The sequence below is a fragment of the Cryptomeria japonica genome, chromosome 6, assembly GCF_030272615.1.
Source record: "Cryptomeria japonica chromosome 6, Sugi_1.0, whole genome shotgun sequence".
NCBI lineage: Eukaryota > Viridiplantae > Streptophyta > Pinopsida > Cupressales > Cupressaceae > Cryptomeria > Cryptomeria japonica.
The window spans coordinates 625,677,827-625,699,851 of NC_081410.1; the positions used below are offsets into that span (position 1 = coordinate 625,677,827).

At 37.4% G+C, this 22,025-nt stretch overlaps 1 protein-coding gene across 1 annotated transcript in view; it reads right to left on the reverse strand.

Annotated features, from left to right (window-relative positions):
* Positions 1-420: 420 nt before the first annotated feature.
* Positions 421-22,025, reverse strand: part of LOC131068725 (7-ethoxycoumarin O-deethylase-like) — a 30,150-nt gene continuing 8,545 nt past the window's right edge. The window contains exons 3-5 of the mRNA XM_058003976.2: positions 2,928-2,954; positions 2,781-2,798; positions 421-600 (exon numbers count right to left, since the gene is read on the reverse strand). Of these exons, the coding sequence (XP_057859959.2) occupies positions 421-600; positions 2,781-2,798; positions 2,928-2,954 (225 nt within the window). The remainder of the gene's footprint in view (positions 601-2,780; positions 2,799-2,927; positions 2,955-22,025) is intronic.

Sequence of the window (22,025 nt, forward strand, 5' to 3'; positions counted from 1 at the left end):
TAGCAAGTGTTTTACATCATATAAATATGAATTATAATCAATAAATATATGAATGAATCTTTATGATCTTCCCTCATTTTGGTATCAAAGTGGGATATGTAAAGTATGGAAGAACAAAAATAGGAACAAAAAACCAAAACAATAATACACAAAACAAATTGACACCAGTATTTATTGTGGTTCACCAAAATATGGCTACATCCACACTGAACAGAGGAACATCTTATTATATCCAGAAGAGTCATTACAATCACACAACAAAAAAATATATATAAACATATCATATATGTATAAGCTGAAGAGTGAACACTTGGAGGGAAAAATAGAAGTGTTTGTTGGCCTTCAGACTTAACAATCTCCCACCTGAATGCCAACAGATGCTGCCACTGATCAAACATTCCCCTACTCTATTTCAAAATTTTACTTTAGTTTAACAAGACCAAGAGAAGTCCTAGCACATTCGAACTTCTCTTTGGGAACAACCTTGGTTAAAATATCTACCAGATTGACCTTATTGTCAATTTTTGCAACTTTTAACTTACCCTCTTCCACCACATGGCGAACAAAATGAGCATGAATGTCAATATGTTTAGAACAACGCTGAGATGAATGATTATGAGCCATTTAGATAGCACTGTGACTGTCACAAAATAAAACATTCACTTTATTTACAATGCAAATAACTAAATAATCAATGTAACCAGATCATCTCCCTGGCACCTTCGGAAAGAGCCAAATATTCAGCTTCGGTGCAAGAAAGATATGGAATAGTGTGATTTTCTAAATATATGGTATGATCTTGGGCTATTTTTATTCATTAAGGATTGGTACTACATCACTGTTTCACCTTGTGTGAGTTTTCGGCCATGGCAGATTTGGTATTATGCGATGATCATTGTTTGGTAGTGGCGTCCTCTCCTTCTTGATTTTCATTTATGATTGTCAGTTTTCAGGGTTGTTAAATCATGTGAAATGTTTGTCATGGAAGTTTGCAATGGATATTTTGCCTATCTGTTCTCGTCATTATGGTAAGTTGATGGCTGTTTTAATATTTTCATGTGTTATCTTGTTTTATTATGAGATAAGCAACATTTTACGTTTTATGCTTCTATGGTTTTCTGGAGTTTTCTTCTTCCAGCAAATGTCATCTTCTCTGGCTTCTGGGATATTAGAGGATGAGAATGTGGATAATTGCGACAATCTTGGTAAGGTCTTTAATTTGTTTTCTACTGTGGTGGCTTTTGAATTCCACAAGCTGCTGGGGTGTCGATGGCTAGAAATTTGCCCTCATATTTCTTATGCTAAGCTTTTGTCTCATTTTGTTACAATCTGTTATGATGTTTTACTTGATGTTGATTTGGTTTGCCTCTTGGTTTCCACGTTTATTTTTCCGTTAGTATGTAATTGGGACTTGGTTTCTTCTGCATTGGTTGATTATAGTTTTGATGTGGGGTCCTTTTATTATGGTGGTTTTCTTCCCCTCCATGAGCTCATGGTTAATGGTTGATTTGGTCAATTATTGTATGAATTAAGAATGGGACTGATATGTGACACTATGGAAGATAAACGGGCTTCTATGGATTTTCTGTTGTATCTGGTTCTTGATCAGTATGTGGATAAATCTTGGGTCATTTTTGAGGCCTTGCACTCATTGATCACATTAGATTTTTTGTTCTCTGCTCCTGCTCGTTTGACACTTCCACTGAGGGTTATTCCTCCTCCGGTTTCAGCCCATGAGCCTCTGGAGGAGAGCACTAGTTCTTGGTTTTTGTATATCTGACTATTTTTTGGAGTTGGTGGTATGGTTTTTTTGGATGCAGATTCAGAGGCTTTTTGGCTGCTATTATGCTAGAGTGTTTCTGGCACTATCTTTTCTTCGAGGAGGTTTATTCGGTTTCAATGTGGAATTGACAGTTACTACATCTCTATTATCTCCTTGGGGGCATGTCATGATATTTTGATGGAATTTTGTTCAGCCCTTTATTTGGCAGCATACTGGTTTTTTTTGTAAATGTCCTATGGGACCTTGTAATGTCAGAGGTAGGGGGTTGGGTGTTCTTACTGGATAGTAACAAATGATGTAAGGGTAGTGTTTATTTTTTATTTTTTAAAGGCTACAACTGAAGGTTTTCTTGCGGGTTCTTTCCTGCTGGTATGCCTTTTTGAACCCGATGTAAATAAACATATTTATAATTAATATAAGTTTAGTGGCTTGTCCACTTTTATCAAAAAACAAAACAAAAACTACATTGTTGCTATGTACTGCAACCATGTACGACTTCACAAGACATAGATGTCTAGTGTGGATAACAAATACAATAGAACAAAAGTTAGTCATGAAAATTTTCCAAACCAAATAGCTGCTAAAGAGAACATCTAGAAAAACTTAATACTCAAGTGAAAGACATCTCGGTAATCCTAAAAATAGTAATAGAAAAAAAGAGTTTAGAGCCATACCTTACGCATGATGTCAACCACTAGTGTGTGGTCTACCCTAAGGGCAAGGACATTCAAGAGGTCATTAATATGATCTGGGTGTTCTTGCAAATAAAAGTGTATAGCTTTGTAGTACAATTCAACCTTGGCCACTTTAACTACAACATCTTTCAATTGCATATGATCCCATGTCTTTGGAGAATGGTTCATGATAGTAGTGACAACATTATCATATTCATCATCTTGAATATATAAATATGTAAGTTCCTTCCAGTGTTGTTGCTCATCACAAACATGGATATGAGTTCATCAAAGCGACCCCTGTTTTGATAGTAATCACTGACCTCTTCCAAGTCATCCACCTGGAACAAAAATATAAATGTCATAATCACAAAAAATATAAATTTCTCACCTTCACAGTTACACATAACACTGTAGATGAACCTTCCTAGATTATCATGAAAAAAAAACTTAAGAAACAAACCACTTACTTGTGGTGTCGTTGTTCGTGTTGGACCCTGCAATTAAGATTCAATATACATTATTCAATATGATTAACTGTGCAACATAATGAAATAGTGAAAAGTTTGTTATCTTATGGAGCTTCGCTTGGTTTCGAGAATAGTTTAATATTTTCTACTTAACAGGGCCAACCACGTGAAGGTGGAAGCTCATTTGGCCCCTCCCCCCCTAACATCACTCTAAATTCCCCGTTAACATCTAACATTCATTCATTGTTTGATCCATTAATAAAATATAACATTCATTCATTATCACATAACGTTCAATAACACATAACACTCATTAACACTCATTAACACGCAACATTCATCAATATTAATTAACACATATCATTCATGAACATTCATTAGCACATAATTACATTCATTAACACATAAAAATCAATCTTTATCAAATAATGTAGATTACAATCATTTATTTATTTATTTTTATTTTTTGAAGCTATGAAAAGTCTAAGTGGACCATCGTTCTCTTCATCACTTCCTCCCTCTTCAGTTGTTCTGCCCTCTGCTCGTGATCTCTATGTATGCCTAGTCCTCTTCTGAGGACGAGGACACCGATGCAAAGGGGGGTCCTCTGCAATAACAAAGAAATGGGTTAGGTTCAAATCATTTTTTATTTTTGTTACAAGTATTTCATTAATTTAAAGAACATAACCGTGACGCTCTTTACCTGATGGGGCCACATCATCTTCAAAATTATTTTGTCTAGCCTCAACCTCAACATGTTGAACACCCTCTAGATCCTCTGGAGTTAAAATACGAAAGGTTACATTAATCAATACACTAATTGCAATTAAATATGTTTAAATGAATAACAATGGTCCTCTTTACCTGACTGGGGAACATCACGTTCCTGATGTTGTCTATCGGATCATGCTCCACTTGGTCACCACCGACTACATGCTCTAAAATATTAACAAAAAATGTTACATTAATTTCTACACCAATTACAATTTAAGATGTTTATTTGTATTAATAATTACATAAAAAAAATTGAATAGCAAATGAATACCTTCACTACTGGGATGCACATCCAGACCTCCATGTGGAGGTTGTGTTTCCACGATTATCAGGCTACATTCCAATGTCATGCGCATTGTTATTATTGCTCGCTTAATTAAAACAAATAAATTCACTTTATGTTGGAACTTAACATCAAATAGATTATTGGTAAGGTATTCAATTTGAAAATATTTTTATATAGCTTATTTACCTATGTGACGGATGCACCAGAATCTTGTGTTTGCCCACTCAATTCTTGTAGCCATTCAACCACAACTGTAAAGCCTTGCTGGTAGACAATTCTCTTGTCATCTTTTGTGGGTGCTCTATTGAATTCAAAGCCCTGCATTTTTGCTTAGTATCGTGAATTTTGCTTGTATTGTTTGCTAAAAAAAAAATTGTTTGCAATTTATAAATATTTTGATGTGATATTTCATTTACTGATTCTTACAATTTATGCGACAAGTTTCATATAACCACTAGAGCCGAGTTTGTGTTGCTCGTTCTTTTCTTGTCTTTCCTTGGTTGCCTTTGACATGTCACTCAGTCTATGAAAAGTTTGTGTAGTGTCCTAAAATTGTGACACTTGCAATTTCAACTGCATTTGGGTCTTCACGATGGCGGCGCAACGTTGAACCTGAATGGAGACCCCGAAACCTATTTACGACATCAAAAACTGCATATTTCTGTACCTTGGCCTAATCCTTCCTTGCACCCTGTTGTCCCGGGAGGTGGGACCATGGCGCCCAGCGCCCTGGTCCCTGGCCCTATTTTGGGCCCAGTCTCTTGTTGGGCATCGGGTCTTTAAGTTTGCAATTCGGAAAATAATGCTTCTAGGTCGGCCTAAGGTCGGAAAAATCAGTCTCCTAACCCTAATTGACAAGTATATTGTAGCGTCCTAAAATTGCGACACTTGCAATTTCGACTGCATTTCGGTCTTCACGATGGCGACGCAACACGTAACCTGAATGGAGACCCCGAAACCTGATTATGACACTGAAAACTGTATTTTCTAGCACTCTGGCCTGAACCTCCTTGCACCCTACTGTCCCAGGAGGTGGGACCAGAGCGCCCAGCGCCCTGGTCCCTGGGTCCTATTTTGGGCCCGGTCTCCTAAGGGGTCTCGGGTCTTTTTGTTTGCAAATTGGAAATTAACTTTCCTGGTCGGCCTACGGTCGGGAAAATCAGTCTATCAGCCCTAAATGACAAGTATATAAACTACATTTTTCTCTCTCATTTGGCATAAGATAAATGGATGAGAAGGACATATGTGTACAAGCGTGGAAACTATACTCAAACATTCAAGCATTCAAACATTCAAGCATTCAAGCATTCCTTCTAAGTCTCCATTCAAGGTTAAGTGTTGCATTCAAGACAAGGATTCAACCATTGAAGAGGAGATCACATACAACATATTACAACAAAATACGACATCTATACCTTCGCACATAAGGATACAAACATCCTTAGAACAAGGTATTAGTACTTGTTTTACATACATTTACATTTATAGCACTTGCTCATTTCTTGGTTAATTCCAAAACTGGGGTTTGACCTAAAGGCAAACCCCTAATCCCTAACCCCCCAATCGTCTTCGCTTTTCTGTGTGTAGGTTATAGGTACGCGGCTGAAATTGAAGATCTGGAATCCTTGTGCAGAGACGAACAGATCCCCCTTCGTTTCGCGGATTTTTCGGAGGACCGTGGCGCTCGGGCGCCATCGTCCCGACAACTTTTGCTCAAATTTGCAGGACAGTTCCGTATTGACATTTTACTGCTAATTCTAGGTCCGCAGCTTCATACTGTATCCCTATCTCAGTTTATAAGCGAATCTTGGTCATTTTCTATGCATTCCTAGCTTAATTCTTCTATGCACATTCTTTACAAAAGAGGGTAGCCTTGCTGTCTTAACCCTTGAAACTCATTTAGCATCCAATCTTGCATTGTGTGGGATTGGATCTTGTGGGTTTCAACCCCTCTTTTGAATGTAAAGTCTCTCCCCTAAGTGAAAACCATCAACCCTAGCGAACCTCCCTTCTCTCTCCTCGGAGTTGGAAGAGGGGAGAGCAACTAGGGTTCGATCGCGATTTTCCGCTTTACATTTTGGTGAACCCGACGTGAACATCCTTTCTGATTATTCATAGTTAGATCTGAAAATTGGATTCCTTGATTACATTTCCATGTTTGATCTTTGGCAAAATTTTAGAGGTTAATTGCATAAAAACCCTAAATTTTCTTTTTAGTAATTAAGCTTGTGAAATGTCTAAATGTTAATGCTTGTTTCAGATCTACCCTTCTATTACAAATTGTCAATTCATATTCGTGCATTAATTTTGAAAATTAAGTGGTTAAGTGTCAAAACCTTAATTTTTGAAACCCTCTTGATTCAACATTTGTCCGACAATTTCACTGATCAAAACATCTCCAAATTAGCTGTAACTTTGGATTCCGCAATAAAATCACAATATCTTTCATCCCTGAAAATTTGGAAAAAAGTTGCGAGGACTGTGTGCACTCCGAGCGCCATCGTCCCCGATATTTTTTCCGAAATTTCGGGAGCGAGATCTTATTGTATTTTCCTGCTAAAATCCAGAATTTTGGCTGATTTTATCAATTTTAACACCTTCAAAATTATAGTCAAAGTTGGTCATGTGATTGCTTGGATTAAGGCTTCTAAACATTTAAAAATCATTGAAACTGAAATTTTGTGTCAAAATTGTGTTCTTACTGTCCTAAATCTGAAAAGTGTGTTTGCATTCATTCAAAATTTCAGTGCTTTATTCAAATTCTTACAATTTGTGACTTTTGAAATTAAGTGCCTAATTACAACAACTTTAATTTCTGCTTTCAAAATTAAATTTTGCGTGAAATTAAGTCAACTTTTGAATTTCAAAATTTGCATTGCTCTTGACATTCCCTCTAAAATCATAAAATTCAAAATTTCAGTTTCCCTCTCTTTTTCAAAAATTCAAATTTTGCATTTTTCGACAATCTTGGTAGGGTTCAATTTTGAATTTGCAACTTTAATTTGGCCTATCTACAGATCGTAAAATCACTCAATTTTTTCAGATCAGCTCTAAAATCATCATACCTTTCATCCCTACGAATTTCGAAAAAAGTTGCAAGGACCGTGTTGCACTCCGAGCGCCACGGTCCCAGACATTTTTTCCAAAATTTCGGGAGACTGTTGTGATTGCATTTAACAGCTTAAATCCAGAAGATTGGCTGATTTTACTGAAAATTGCTACCTCTAAATTCAAAATCTTCTCTCTCTTTCTAGTGCATGAGTTTTACAACAATAAGCCCTACTTACACTATTCCCGTTAGACGAAGCCGTAGAATTAAGTCTTTCCGAGGTTTAATTACTGACGAGATGGAACCTAATTTGAATAGCCTTTTTAACGAGGACATGGGTAATTCCTCTAATCCTCCTAATGATGAAGAAGCTCTCCATGAGGTTTCTGAAGAACAACTTTCGAAATTGGATAACCAATTTGACGATTTTCGACAATGGATGTCTCAAGAATACCCTGATAGTCAAGCTCTTCCTTTAATTGAGGGTCTAAAACGTATGCTTCAAAGTGATAAGAATGGAATTGATATTTTGCGTGGTATTGCACACATTGTGGATTCGAATGTGATGCCTATGAAGAGTTGTGCTGAAAATTTGGGTTATACACAACCTCCTACTCAAGTCAATCATTCTATTCCTTTGATGACTCCTATTGCTAGCATACCTACCTTTACATCAAACATAATGGCTACTTCTACACAAGACATTCCTCCTGTGATCACTAGTCATGGGGGCAACCCTTCTTCTTCAATTAATCCTCTTCCTTCATTTAATTCGACTTCTTCATTCATTCCTTCAATGACTGTCCCTATTATATCTCCACAAATGAACATGACGCAAGGGGGCAATTCGTTTAACCATTCCATTCCTCCTTGTAGTGTTCCTCCTGTCCAATCATCTCCTATGACTAACTATCATAGAGTCCCACCACCTTACTCTTTACCTTCTTTCAATAACATAACACCTCCATCTCAATCTAACACATCTAATATGAATTCTTCGACTGAAGCAACCATTAACAATCTTGCACAAACTGTCTCTTCTTTACAGCAACAAATTGCCTCTATGAATCAATCTAAGTTTAGTGTGCCCACATTTGATGTTGCGAGTCCACTTTCTCTTGACATTGTTCGAGCTATCCCTCCTAAACATGTTGAAATCCCGCATTTGGAGCTTTATAATGGTAAAGGTGATCCTCTAACACATGTTAAGACTTTTCAAACAATATGTACTGATTTTGCTTATGACCAAAGGTTGCTTGCAAAATTGTTCACTAGAACATTAAGAGACAAAGCCCTACAATGGTATTGCTCGTTGCCTTCTTATTCTATTACTTCTTTCGAACAACTTGCAAATGCTTTCATTCAACAATTTCAAAACAATATAAGTCCTAAAGTTACTTTGATTGATTTAATGCATTGTAAACAAGGTGTTAAAGAAAAAGTGACTGATTTCATTGGTAGATATAAGCATTTGTATGCTCAAATTTCTTTTCCAGTGCCTGACAATGATATTCAAAGAATCTTCATTTCTAATTTACAAAAAGATATTCGAGACAAACTCCTGTTTTCTGAGTTTACTTCTTTCCAATAGTTGTGCGCAACTCTTCACAATTATCAACTGACTGTGAGTCAAATGGAACAATCACATCCTATGGCTCCAAGTGATAAGGGTGCTAGCAGTCAACAACCATTTGGGAAGTTTAAACCGAACAGAGATTCCATCAAATTCAATGAAAACATCATCAACAACAATGTGAATGCAGCATCAGGTGTGCCTCCTATTTCTAAATTTTTCAAGAAAGAAAGAAAGTATACTCCTTTGAATGAATCATTGCATAGTATTATGAATAAGTTATTGGAACAAAATGTGCTTACTCTTCCTCCTATAAGACAAATTGATCCTGCAAAGATTACTTCACCTTATTTTGATAACAAATCTTTTTGTCAATTTCATCGTCAGCCTGGGCATGATACTGAAAAATGTTTTTCTTTAAAGGGTAAAATTCAAGATTTGATTGATAACAATACTATTTCTATTTCTGGAGTGAATGATAAAGGCAATACATCTGTAGCTCCTCCTAATCAAAACCTTCAAATTTTTACTGATCCATTACCTTCTCATACCTCTAATGCGATTGAGGCTAAGGATTCCTCTCTCTCATCTAATGGTCTTGTGTCTATGACTCCGAATGTGATTAACTTTGTAGAGCAGCAAGAAATCCCTAAAGAACCTTCCATCACATTTGATTCTAGTGAAACCATTAGAGCACCTGATGGTCCTTTATACATAGTTGCAAAAGTCGAGAATACACCTTGCCGTGGAGTGCTTATTGATCCTTCGTGCATGGTTAATGTTATTACTGAAGAATTTCTTTTTACTTTGCAATTGAATCAAGTGATTTATGACAAAACAGATGTGATTGTGAAATTATTTGATGAATTTTCTTCTCCTGCAATTGGTTCTATTACATTGCCTATTGAGGTCCATAACAAATCCCTTGATGTGAACTTTGCTATTATTCCATCTTCCGAACAATTTCGTGTGAAGCTTGGCTATCCTTGGCTATCTTCCATGAAAGCTATTGCTTCTCCTATACATAAGTGTTTGAAATTTCCCCATAATGGTGAAGTTGTTACTATCAATCATAGTCTCTTTAAACCAGCTGAAAGAACTTCTAGCGTTCCTATTGATTACTTTTGGCCTAAACAATTCCAATCTCTTCCTCCGCGAAGTGATCATCTTTTCAAATCTTATCAAAAGTGGAAAACAGATATGATCCTATCTTTAAGTGAACCTAGAACACCTATACTTGATATTCCTATCATTCTTGAGAAGGAAGTTCTTCCTTTGAAAGATAAAACTAATGTCTTTCCTGAAGAAGATTTCCAACCCATCCCTATGGATGTGACTATGTCTATGCCTAATAAACCTTCTAAAAGTAGACCTATCCCTCCTCATCATGATGGACTTGGTCTCCTTCCTAAACCAAAAATTCCTCCTTTATATGGAGCAGTTCCTCCTCCTTCTTTTTATAGAGAGAAGATACCTTCTTCTTCTCCTATTATCCAGCTTAAGAGACCACAACCTAAACACACAAGTGATAAGGATGAGAACATTCCTCCTCCTCAATCTTCTTCACTTCCTACTAAGACTAGACGTAATCGTTCGGCACGCGAACGTCGACGAAAGCGTCGTCTTAGAGCTCAAGCAGCTGCTTCTCAAACTTTGCAATCCCCAAAAACACCTTCAACAAGCATTATTCCATTTTCTCCTCAGCCGATGATTGAGCCGAAATCTCCTAAACATAATATGCATGATGGTCTTGATCCTGTGCGAATTAAAGATCCTATTTTTATAAATCTTGATGATGATATAGATGAAAATGTTATTCATGATGAAAATGTTACTCCTCTTGCTTCTGATAGTGAATATGAACTTGTTGATATTGATAACCATTTATCTAATGAATTTTCTAAAGCACTTATCCTAGCTCCTAGACAAGAACAGCGTGGCTTGGAACATGAACATAGCCCTTGTTTGGATCTTATGATAGCTCCATCTACTGTGTTGGATGTTCCTCCTCTAGCGTGTTCCCTGCCTTCCCGAAACATTGATCAGCAAGATCGGGGGGTAGATGACATGCTAGACTAGTTTCATTAGCATAGCAGATTCTTTCCTCCTCTCTTTCGTTACTTCTTCTATATGTTATTCTCATTCTTCTATTTGTTGTCCTTAGTGTTGTCTACTTGAGGACGATGCAAAGCATTGAGATCTCTCGATCTCTCTCATGTTGACTCAAAAGACACATGTGTTCCCTTCTTCTAGGTGACCTTCCTTGATTGGGGAATGAAGAACAATTATGCATACATACATATGATATATATACATGAATTATCATACAGCATACTGACCCCGAGGAAAGCGAAGTCACCTTGTGCTTTGTGTTTTGTGTCTATTATCCTTGGGCTTATCTCACACTTGGGGGCTAAATCTTTGTGATAACGTGCTCCTTTCCTTTCTCATTTCTTATGTGTATCACTACGTTAAAACAATCACCCCCGTTGAGGCGTGTGCGATCGCTTTAACGTAGGGGGGCATACACCCTGTCTATCTCTTCAGGATACTTGAAAATTTCTTGGCGAACTTAGCTTTGCCTTGAAAATTTTTGGTATTTCTTTTGCATGACTCATAGTGAGGGAACCTTACTACTAACAGTCATGGTTCTCCCTCGTGATCTTCCCTTTTACTTGGTCAATCAAAGTCGTAAGATCCTTAGTCCACTGGGGGCTTGGTGTGTCTTGCCTCCTTGACGTGGTGAAAGTCTTTCAATATTGTTTCCTTGTACTTTACCGGAAGTATGAGCATACATACTCCCACTAAAGTGGGGGCTAAATGTAGCATCCTAAAATTGCGACACTTGCAATTTCGACTGCATTTCGGTCTTCACGATGGCGACGCAACACGTAACCTGAATGGAGACCCCGAAACCTGTTTATGACACTGAAAACTATATTTTCTAGCACCCTGGCCTGAACCTCCTTACACCCTGCTATCCCGGAAGGTGGGACCAGAGCGCCCAGCACCCTGGTCCTTCAGGACCAGGGCGCCCAGCGCCCTGGTCCCTGGGTCCTATTTTGGGCCCGGTCTCCTAAGGGGTCTCGGGTCTTTTTGTTTGCAAATTGGAAATTAACTTTCCTGGTCGGCCTAAGGTCGGGAAAATCAGTCTATCAGCCCTAAATGACAAGTATATAAACTACATTTTTCTCTCTCATTTGGCATAAGATAAATGGATGAGAAGGACATATGTGTACAAGCGTGGAAACTATACTAAAAAATTCAAGCATTCAAACATTCAAGCATTCAATCATTCCTTCTAAGTCTCCATTCAAGGCTAAGTGTTGCATTCAAGACAAGGATTCAACCATTGAAGAGGAGATCACATACAACATATTACAACAAAATACAACATCTATACCTTCGCACATAAGGATACAAACATCCTTAGAACAAGGTATTAGTACTTGTTTTACATACATTTACATTTACAGCACTTGCTCATTTCTTGTTTAATTTCAAAACCGGGGTTTGACCTAAAGGCAAACCCCTAATCCCTAACCCCCCAATCGTCTTCGCTTTTCTGTGTGTAGGTTGCAGGTACGCGGCTGAAATTGAAGATCTGGAATCCTTGTGCAGAGACGAACAGATCCCCCTTCGTTTCGCGGATTTTTCGGAGGACCGTGGCGCTCGGGCGCCATCGTCCCGACAACTTTTGTTCAAATTTGCAGGACAGTGCCATATCGAAATTTTACTGCTAATTCCAGGTCCGCAGCTTCATACTGTATCCCTATCTCAGTTTATAAGCGAATCTTGGTCATTTTCTATGCATTCCTAGCTTAATTCTTCTATGCACATTCTTTACAAAAGAGGGTAGCCTTGCTGTCTTAACCCTTGAAACTCATTTAGCATCCAATCTTGCATTGTGTGGGATTGGATCTTGTGGGTTTCAACCCCTCTTTTGAATGTAAAGTCTCTCCCCTAAGTGAAAACCATCAACCCTAGCGAACCTCCCTTCTCTCTCCTCGGAGTTGGAAGAGGGGAGAGCAACTAGGGTTCGATCACGATTTTCCGCTTTACATATATAAACTACTTTTCCTCTCCTAGAAAGGGAGGAAGGAAGTAAGCAAGAGCAAGACGTGGAAGCGATATTCAAACATTAAAACATTATTCAAGCATTCCTTCAAGCAATTGAGTATTCTAAGTCTCCATTCAAGGCTAGGTGTTGCATTCAAAGACAAGGATTCAACCATTGAAGAGGAGATCATTTACAACATACAACATACAACATCATTACACCTTCGCATGTAAGAATACAAACATTCTTACAACAAGGTATCAATACTTGTTTACATTACAAACATTTACATTTACAACATTCTCATTTCTTGGTTAATTCCAAAACCGGGGTTTGACCTAAAGGCAAACCCCTAATCCCTAACCCCCCAATCGTCCTCTCTTTTCTGTGTGTAGGTTGCAGGTACGCTGCTGTAATTGAAGATCTAGAATCCTTGTGCAGAGACGAACAGATCCCCCTTCATTCCGCGGATTTTTCGGAGGACCGTGTGCACTCCGGGCGCCATCGTCTCGTCAACTTTCACTCAAATTTGTAGGACAGCATCGTCTCGACATTTTACTGCTAATTTCAGGTCCGTAGCTTCATCCCGTGTCCCTATCTCTGTCTACAAGCAAATCTTTCTTACTTTTACATACATTCCTAGTTCAATCATTCTATCTACATTCTTTACAAAAGAGGGTATCCTTGATGTCTTAACCCTTGAAACTCATTTAGAATCCAGTCTTGCATTGTGTAAGATTGGATCTTGTGGGTTTCAACCCCTCTTTTGAATGTAAAGTCTCTCCTAAGTGAAAACCGTCAACCCTAGTGACCCTCCTTTCTCTCTCCTTGGAGTGGGGGGGGGAACACCTAGGGTTCGATTTTTCACTTTACATTTTGGTGAACCCGACATGAACATCCTAATTCTGATTATTCATGGTTAGATGTGAAATTTTTTTTTGCTTCCTTAATTACATTTCCATGTTTGATCTTTTGCAAATTTTAGAGGTTAATTGCATAAAAACCCTAAAATTTTCGTTTTAGTAATTGAGCTTGTGAAATGTTTAATTGTTAATGCTTGTTTCAGATCTACTCTTCTATTGCAAATTGTCAAATCATATTTGTGCTTTAATTCTGAAAATTAAGTGGTTAAGTGTCAAAACCCTAATTTTTAGAACCTTCTTGATTTAACCTTTGACTGATAATTTCACTGATCAAAACACCTCCAAATCGGCTGTAACTTTGGATTCCGCAACAAAATCACAATATCTCTCATCCTTGAAAATTTTGAAAAAAGTTGCGAGGACCGTGTGCACTCCGCGCGCCATTGTCCCTGACATTTTTTCCGAAATTTCGAGAGCTAAATCTTACTGTATTTTTCTGCTAGAATCCAGAATCTTGGCTGATTTCATCAATTCTAACACTTTCAAAATTAAAGTCAAAGTTGGTCTAGTGATTGCTTGGATAAAGGCTTATAATCATTCAAAAAATTGTTGAAATTGAAATTTGTGTTAAAATTGTGTTTCTTATTGTCCTAAATTTGAAAAGTGTGTTGGCATTCATTTGAAGTTTCAATGCTTTATTCAAATTCTTGCAGTTTGTGACTTTTGAAATTAAGTGTTTAATTGCAACAACTTTGATTTCCACTTTCAAATTTGAATTTTGCATGAAATTGAGTCAACTGTTAATTTTCAAAGCCTGCATTGCTTTCAGTATTCCCTCTAAAATCATAATATTTAAAATTTCAGTTTCCCTCTCTTTTTCAAAATTCAAATTTTGCATTTTTCAACAATCTTGGTAGGGTTCAATTTTGAGATTGCAACTTTAATTTGGCCTATCTATAGATCGTAAAATCACTCAATTTTTTCAGATTAGCTTTAAAATCATCATAGCTTTCATCCCTGAAAATTTCAAAAAAAGTTGCTAGGACCGTGTGCACTCCGTTCGCCACGGTCCTTGACATTTTTTTCAAAATTTCAGGAGATTGTCCTGATTGTATTTAACAGCTTAAATCTAGGAGATTGGCTGATTTTATTGAAATTTGCTACCTCTAAAATTCAAAATCTTCTCTCTCTCTTTAGTGCATGAGTTTTACAACAATAAGCCCTACTCACACTATTCCCGTTAGATGAAGCCTTAGAATTAAGTCTTTCCAAGGTTTAATTACTGAGGAGATGGAACCTAATTTGAATGGCCTTTTTAATGAGGACATGGGTAATTCCTCTAATCCTCTTAATGATGAAGAAGCTCTCCATGAGGTTTTTGTAGAACAACTTTCGAAATTGGATAACCAGTTTGATGATTTTCAACAATGGATGTCTCAAGAATACCTTGATAGTGAAGCTCTTTCATTGATTAAGGGTCTAAAACGTATGGTTAAAAGTGATAAGAATGGAATTGATATTTTATGTAGTATTGCACACATTGTGGATTCGAATGTGATGCCTATGAAGAGTTGTGCCAAAACTTTAGGTTATACACAACCTCCTACTCAAGTCAATCATTCTATTCCTTTGACAACTTCTATTGCTAGTATACCTACTTTTACATCAAACATAATGACTACTTCAATACAAAACATTCCACCTATGATCACCAGTCATGGGGGCAATCCTTCTTCTTCAATCAACCCTCTTCCTTCATTTAATCCGACTTCCTCATTCATTCCTTCAATGAGTGTTCCTATTACATCTCCACAAATGAACATGACGCAAGGGGGGAATTCATTTAACCATTCCATTCCTCCTTGTAGTGTTCCTTCTTTCCAATCGTCTCCTATGACTAACTATCATAGTGTCCCGCCACCTTACTCTCAATCAATACCTTCTTTCAATAACATAATACCTCCATCACAATCTAACACGTCTAATATGAACTCTTCGACTGAAGCGACCATTAACAGTCTTGCACAAACTGTCTCTTCTTTACAACAACAAATTGCCTCTATGAATCAATCTAAGTTTAGTGTGCCCACATTTGATGTTGCGAGCCCACTTTCTCTTGACATTGTTCGAGCTATCCCCCCTAAACATGTTGAAATCCCGCAATTGGAGCTTTATAATGGTAAGGGTGATCCTCTAACACATGTTAAGACCTTTCAAACGATATGTACTAATTTTGCTCATGACCAAAGGTTGCTTGCAAAACTGTTTACTAGAACATTAAGAGATAAAGCCCTACAATGGTATTGCTCGTTGCCTTCTTATTCTATTACTTCTTTCGAACAACTTGCAAATGCTTTTATTCAACAATTTCAAAACAATATAAGTCCTAAAGTTACTTTGATTGATTTAATGCATTGTAAACAAGGTGTTAAAGAAAAAGTGACTGATTTCATTGGTAGATATAAGCATTTGTATGCTCAAATTTCTTTTCCAGTACCTCACAATGATATTCAAAGAATCTTTATTTCTAATTTACAAAAAGATATTAGAGAAAAACTTCTTTTTTTTGAGTTTACTTCTTTCCAACAGTTGTGCACAACTCTTCACAATTATCAACTGACTGTGAGTCAAATGGAACAAGCAAATCCTATGGCTCCGAGTGATAAGGGTGATAGTAGTCAACAACCATTTGGGAAGTTTAAACCGAACAGAGAGTCCATTAAATTCAATGAAAACATCATCAACAACAATGTGAATGCAGCATCAGGTGTGCCTCCTATTTCTAAGTTTTTCAAGAAAGAAAGAAAGTTTACTCCTTTGAATGAATCATTGCATAGTATTATGAATAAGTTATTGGAACAAAATGTGCTTACCCTCCCTCCTATAAAGCAAATAGATCCTACAAAGATTAATTCACCCTATTTTGATAACAAATCTTTTTGTCAATTTCATCGTCGACCTGGCCATGATACTGAAAAATGTTTTACTTTAAAGGGTAAAATTCAAGATTTGATTGATAATAATACTATCTCTGTTTCTTGTGTGAATGATAAAGGCAACACATCTGTAGCTCCTCCTAACCAAAATCTTAAGATTTTTACTGATCCATTACCTTCTCATACCTCTAATGTGATTGAGACTAATGATTCCTCTTTCTCACCTGATAGTCTCGTGTCTATGACGCCGAATGTGATTAACTTTGTGGAACAGCAGAAAATCCCTAAAGAACCTTCCATCATATTTGATTCCAGTGAAACTATCAGGGCACCTGATGGTCCTTTATATATAGTTGCAAAAGTCAAGAATACACCTTGCCGTGGAGTGCTTATTGATCCTTCTTGCATGGTTAATGTCATTACTGAAGAATTTATTTTTATTTTGCAATTGAATCAAGTGATCTATGACGAAACAAATGTGGTTGTGAAACTATTTGATGCATTTTCTTCTCCTGTAATTGGTTCTATTACATTACCTATTGAGGTTCATAACAAAGCCCTTGATGTGAGCTTTGCTATTATTCCATCATCCGAACAATTTCGTGTGAAGCTAGGCTATCCTTGGCTATCTTCCATGAAAGCTATTGCTTCTCCTATTCACAAGTGTTTGAAATTTCCCCATAATGGTGAAACTGTTACTGTCAATCATAGTCTCTTTAAACTAGCTGAAAGAACTTCTAGCGTTCCTATTGATTATTTTTGGCCTAAACAATTCCAATCTCTTCCACCGCGAAGTGATCATCTTTTCAAATCTTATCAGAAGTGGAAAAAAGATATGATCCTATCTCTAAGTGAACCTAGAACACCCAAACTTGATATTCCTATCGTTCTTGAGAAGGAAGTCATTCCTTTGAAAGATAAAACTAATGTCTTTCCTCAAGAAGATTCCCAGCCCATCCCTATGAATGTGACTATACCTATGTCTAATAAACTTCCTAAAAGTAGACCTATACCTCCTCATCATGATGGACTTGGTCTCCTTCCTAAACCAAATATTCCTCCTTTATATGGAGCAGTTCCTCCTCCTTCCCCTTATAGAGAGAAGAGACCTTCCTCTTCTCCTATTATTCAACCTAAGAGACCACAACCTAAACACCCAAGTGATAAGGATGAGAACATTCCTCCTCCTCACTCTTCTCAACTTCCTGCTAAGACTAGACGAAATCGTTCTACACGTGAACGCCGACGAAAGCGTCGTCTTAGAGCTCAGGCAGCTGCTTCTCAAACTTTGCAATCCCCAAAGACACCTTCAGCTAGTATTATTCCATTTTCTCCTCAGCCGAAAATTGAGCCAAAATCTCCTAAACATAAGATGCATGATGGTTTTGATCCTGTGCGAGTTAAAGATCCTATTTTTATAAATCTTGATGATGATATAGATGAAAATGTTATTCATGATGAAAATGTTACTCCTCTTTCTTCTGATAGTGAATATGAATATGTTGATGTTGATAACCATTTATCTAACGAATTTTCTAAAGCACTTATCCTAGCTCCTAGACAAGAACAACGTGGCATGGAACATGAACATAGCCCTTGTTTGGATCTTGTGATAGCTCCATCTGCTGTGTTGGATGTTCCTCCTCTAGCGTGTTTCCTGCCTTCCTGAAATGTTGATCAGCAAGATTGGGGGGTGGATGACGTGCTAGGCTAGTTTCATTAGCATAGCAGACTCTCTCCTCCTCTCTTGACCTCTTTTGTTACTTCTTCTATGTGTTATTCTCATTCTTCTATTTGTTGTCCTTAGTGTTGTCTACTTGAGGACGATGCAAAGCATTGAGATCTCTCTTGGTCTCTCTCATGTTGACTCAAAAGACACATGTGTTCCCTTCTTCTAGGTGACCTTCCTTGATTGGGGAATGAAGAAACAATTATGCATACATACATATGATATACATGAATTATCATACAACATACTGATCCCAAGGAAAGCGAAGTCACCTTGTGCTTTGTGTTTTGTGTCTGTTATCCTTGGGCTTATCTCACACTTGGGGGCTAAATCCTTGTGATAACGTGCTCCTTTCCCTTCTCATTTCTTATATGTATCACTACCTTAAAGCAATCACCCCCGATGAGGCGTGTGCGATCGCTTTAACATAGGGGGCATACACTCTGTTCATATCTCTTGAAGATACTTGAAAATTTCTTGGCGAATTTAGCTTTGCCTTGAAAATTTTTGGTATTTTTCTTGCATGACTCATAGTGAGGGAACCTTACTACTGATAGTCATGGTTCTCCCTCGTGATCTTCCCTTTTACTTTGTCAATCGAAGTCATAAGATCCTTAGTCCACTGGGAGCTTGGTGTATCTTGCCTCCTTGACGTGGTGAAAGTTTTTCAATGTTGTTTCCTTGTACTTTACCGGAAGTATGGGCGTACACTTATACTCCCGCTAAAGTGGGGGCTAAATGTAGCGTCCTAAAATTGTGACACTTGCAATTTCGATTGCATTTGGGTCTTCACGATGGCGGTGCAACGTTGAACCTGAATGGAGACCCTAAAACCTGTTTACGACATCAAAAACTGCATATTTCTGCACCTTGGCCTGATCCTTCCTTGCACCCTGCTGTCTCGAGAGGTGGGACCATGGTGCCCAACGCCCTAGTCCTTCAGGACCATGGCGCCTAGCGCCCTAGTCCCTCAGGACCATGGTGCCCAGCGCCCTGGTCCCTAGCCCTATTTTGGGCCCGGTCTCTTGTTGGGCATCGAGTCTTTAAGTTTGCAATTCGGAAAATAATGCTTCTAGGTCGGCCTAAGGTCGGAAAAATCAGTCTCCTAACCCTAATTGACAAGTATATAAACTACTTTTCCTCTCCTAGAAAGGGAGGAAGGAAGTAAGCAAGAGCAAGACGGGGAAGCGATATTCAAACATTAAAACATTCAAGCATTCAAGCATTCCTTTAAGCAATTGAGTATTCTAAGTCTCCATTCAAGGCTAGGTGTTGCATTCAAAGACAAGGATTCAACCATTGAAGAGGAGATCATTTACAACATACAACATACAACATACAACATACAGCATACAACATACAACATCATTACACCTTCACATGTAAGAATACAAACATTCTTACAACAAGGTATCAGTACTTGTTTACATTACAAACATTTACATTTACAGCATTCTCATTTCTTGGTTAATTCCAAAACTGGGGTTTGACCTAAAGGCAAACCCCTAATCCCTAACCCCCCAATCATCCTCTCTTTTCTGTGTGTAGGTTGCAGGTACGCGGTTGTAATTGAAGATCTGGAATCCTTGTGCAGAGACGAACAGATCCCCCTTCGTTTCGCGGATTTTTCGGAGGACCGTGTGCACTCCAGGCACCATCGTCCTGTCAAATTTCGCTCAAATTTGTAGGACAGCATCGTCTCGACATTTTACTGCTAATTTCAGGTCCGTAGCTTCATCCCGTGTCCCTATCTCTGTCTACAAGCAAATCTTTCTTACTTTTACATACATTCCTAGTTCAATCATTCTATCTACATTCTTTACAAAAGAGGGTATCCTTGATGTCTTAACCCTTGAAACTCATTTAGAATCTAGTCTTGCATTGTGTAAGATTGGATCTTGTGGGTTTCAACCTCTCTTTTGAATGTAAAGTCTCTCCTAAGTGAAAACCGTCAACCCTAGTGACCCTCCTTTCTCTCTCCTTGGAGTGGGGGGGGAACTCCTAGGGTTCGATTTTCCGCTTTACAATTTGAAATATGTTAGATTATATAAATATAAAGAGTATTTAGTACATAATTATATTCTTAATAGTATCACATACCTTCTTTTGGCGTCTAGTGGTGGATTTTCTTTTTTCCTTTCAACTCTCTCCTTCGCATCCAAAATCAGGTCCTTCCACTCCCTCTCTAAAATCATGGGGGGATGCTCATACTTTACGTTCTTCTCTAAATGTGTCCTGTACTGGTCCCTCACATACTTTAGATATGTGCCAACTTTTCCAAGGAGCTTGGTTTTGTCGAATGTGTCATTTCCGAACAACTCAACCATATGGTTTGTGAGTTCATCTTTTAACCTATTTTCTTGGTCATTCCACCTTTTAAACAAAAACAAACCTATTAGATTAAAAAATGAACTGAAGCTACCTTTGATATAGTTCAAGAAATGGATCAAAGGAAAACTATTCTAGAAATGATGTGAGAAAAAAATAGTGGATTAGGGTTAGTTCACATATGATGTTCCACCTTTTACGTATGGTGGACCCAAACATCTGAAATGCAATATCATTAACACTTTTATAAAAAATATCATTTCCTGGAAAAAAATCATGGGATAATTAGTCCAAAACGAGTTATCAGCAAGTAAATTACAATTACACTATATATAATAATAGTTTTAAAGTACCTGGAAAATTCTGTATCTTCAAGGGAATCAATTCTTCGTTGCTCACCACCAATGTGGTCTGCAACGTTCCCGTACTTGCAATACGGGAAGATCTAGGAAATGATGGTATGGTATCACTAGTATTCACCTTTGGCACATCCTCATGTGCATCTCTTGCTACAGAAAATGAATCCACCATGAAATGCCCCAAGAAAGAACACTTCAAGGGAAATAAACACATAACAAAAGAGAGAGTAAAAGAGGGATCTACCAATAGTGGACAGGTCAACATGACGAGCAGTAGAGGACATTTGCATGCTGCATGTTGCCGACATTGCAATCGGAAATAACCTCAAATGAGGAAGCCTTTCCACAAGAGCATTGGCAACACCTGAAGAATAATACATTAAATAAATGAAAACTGCAAGAACTGTAAACAAGGATCAACCTTTATTAAGTGTTGTAAAGAAATATGAACCTTTATTAAGTGTTCGTTACTAATATTAATGATACAATAGTATGAAGGAGAATAAGGAAGGTAGGTTTTGATGCAGGAAAAAGGTATGTAAATTTGTGACAAGAGGGAAGTGTAAGTGATAAACTAGTATAGTCCTTACAAAAGATAGTCTATGGAATCTATTTATTTAGATTGCTTCAATGTGCTATCTAATGTTGTCAAACTTCACGCTGTCTTATTGGTCCTTGTAATATCCCTACTTTGAAATATAATTTAATAATAGTAAATTAAAATACAAGTGATCATATTAGATCAAATGAGAACTTCTAATTGTGCAACTAAATACTTTATTAACAATTTAATAAATTATTATTACAATCATATATACACACAAAACTTATTATTATTCATTCTAAATAGAGAGAAATAGTATAGACATGGAAAGGCCTGTGTAAATAACACTAGCATTATAAAAGCAAGTTTACAAGTCCAAAGAAGGAGTAGTTTTAATGTATAGAACATGGTCGTCACCTACACTACCTACAATACCCTGATCATGTCCACCAGGTTGATGATCACACATGAAATTCTGTAAAAATATGTACATATTTTAGTTACTAACATAAAAGAGTATAAAATATAAACCATTATTGAACTTTTGTTATAATTAAACCTTTCATTACTGCTTACTCGCATGTTTTCTACTGCTTG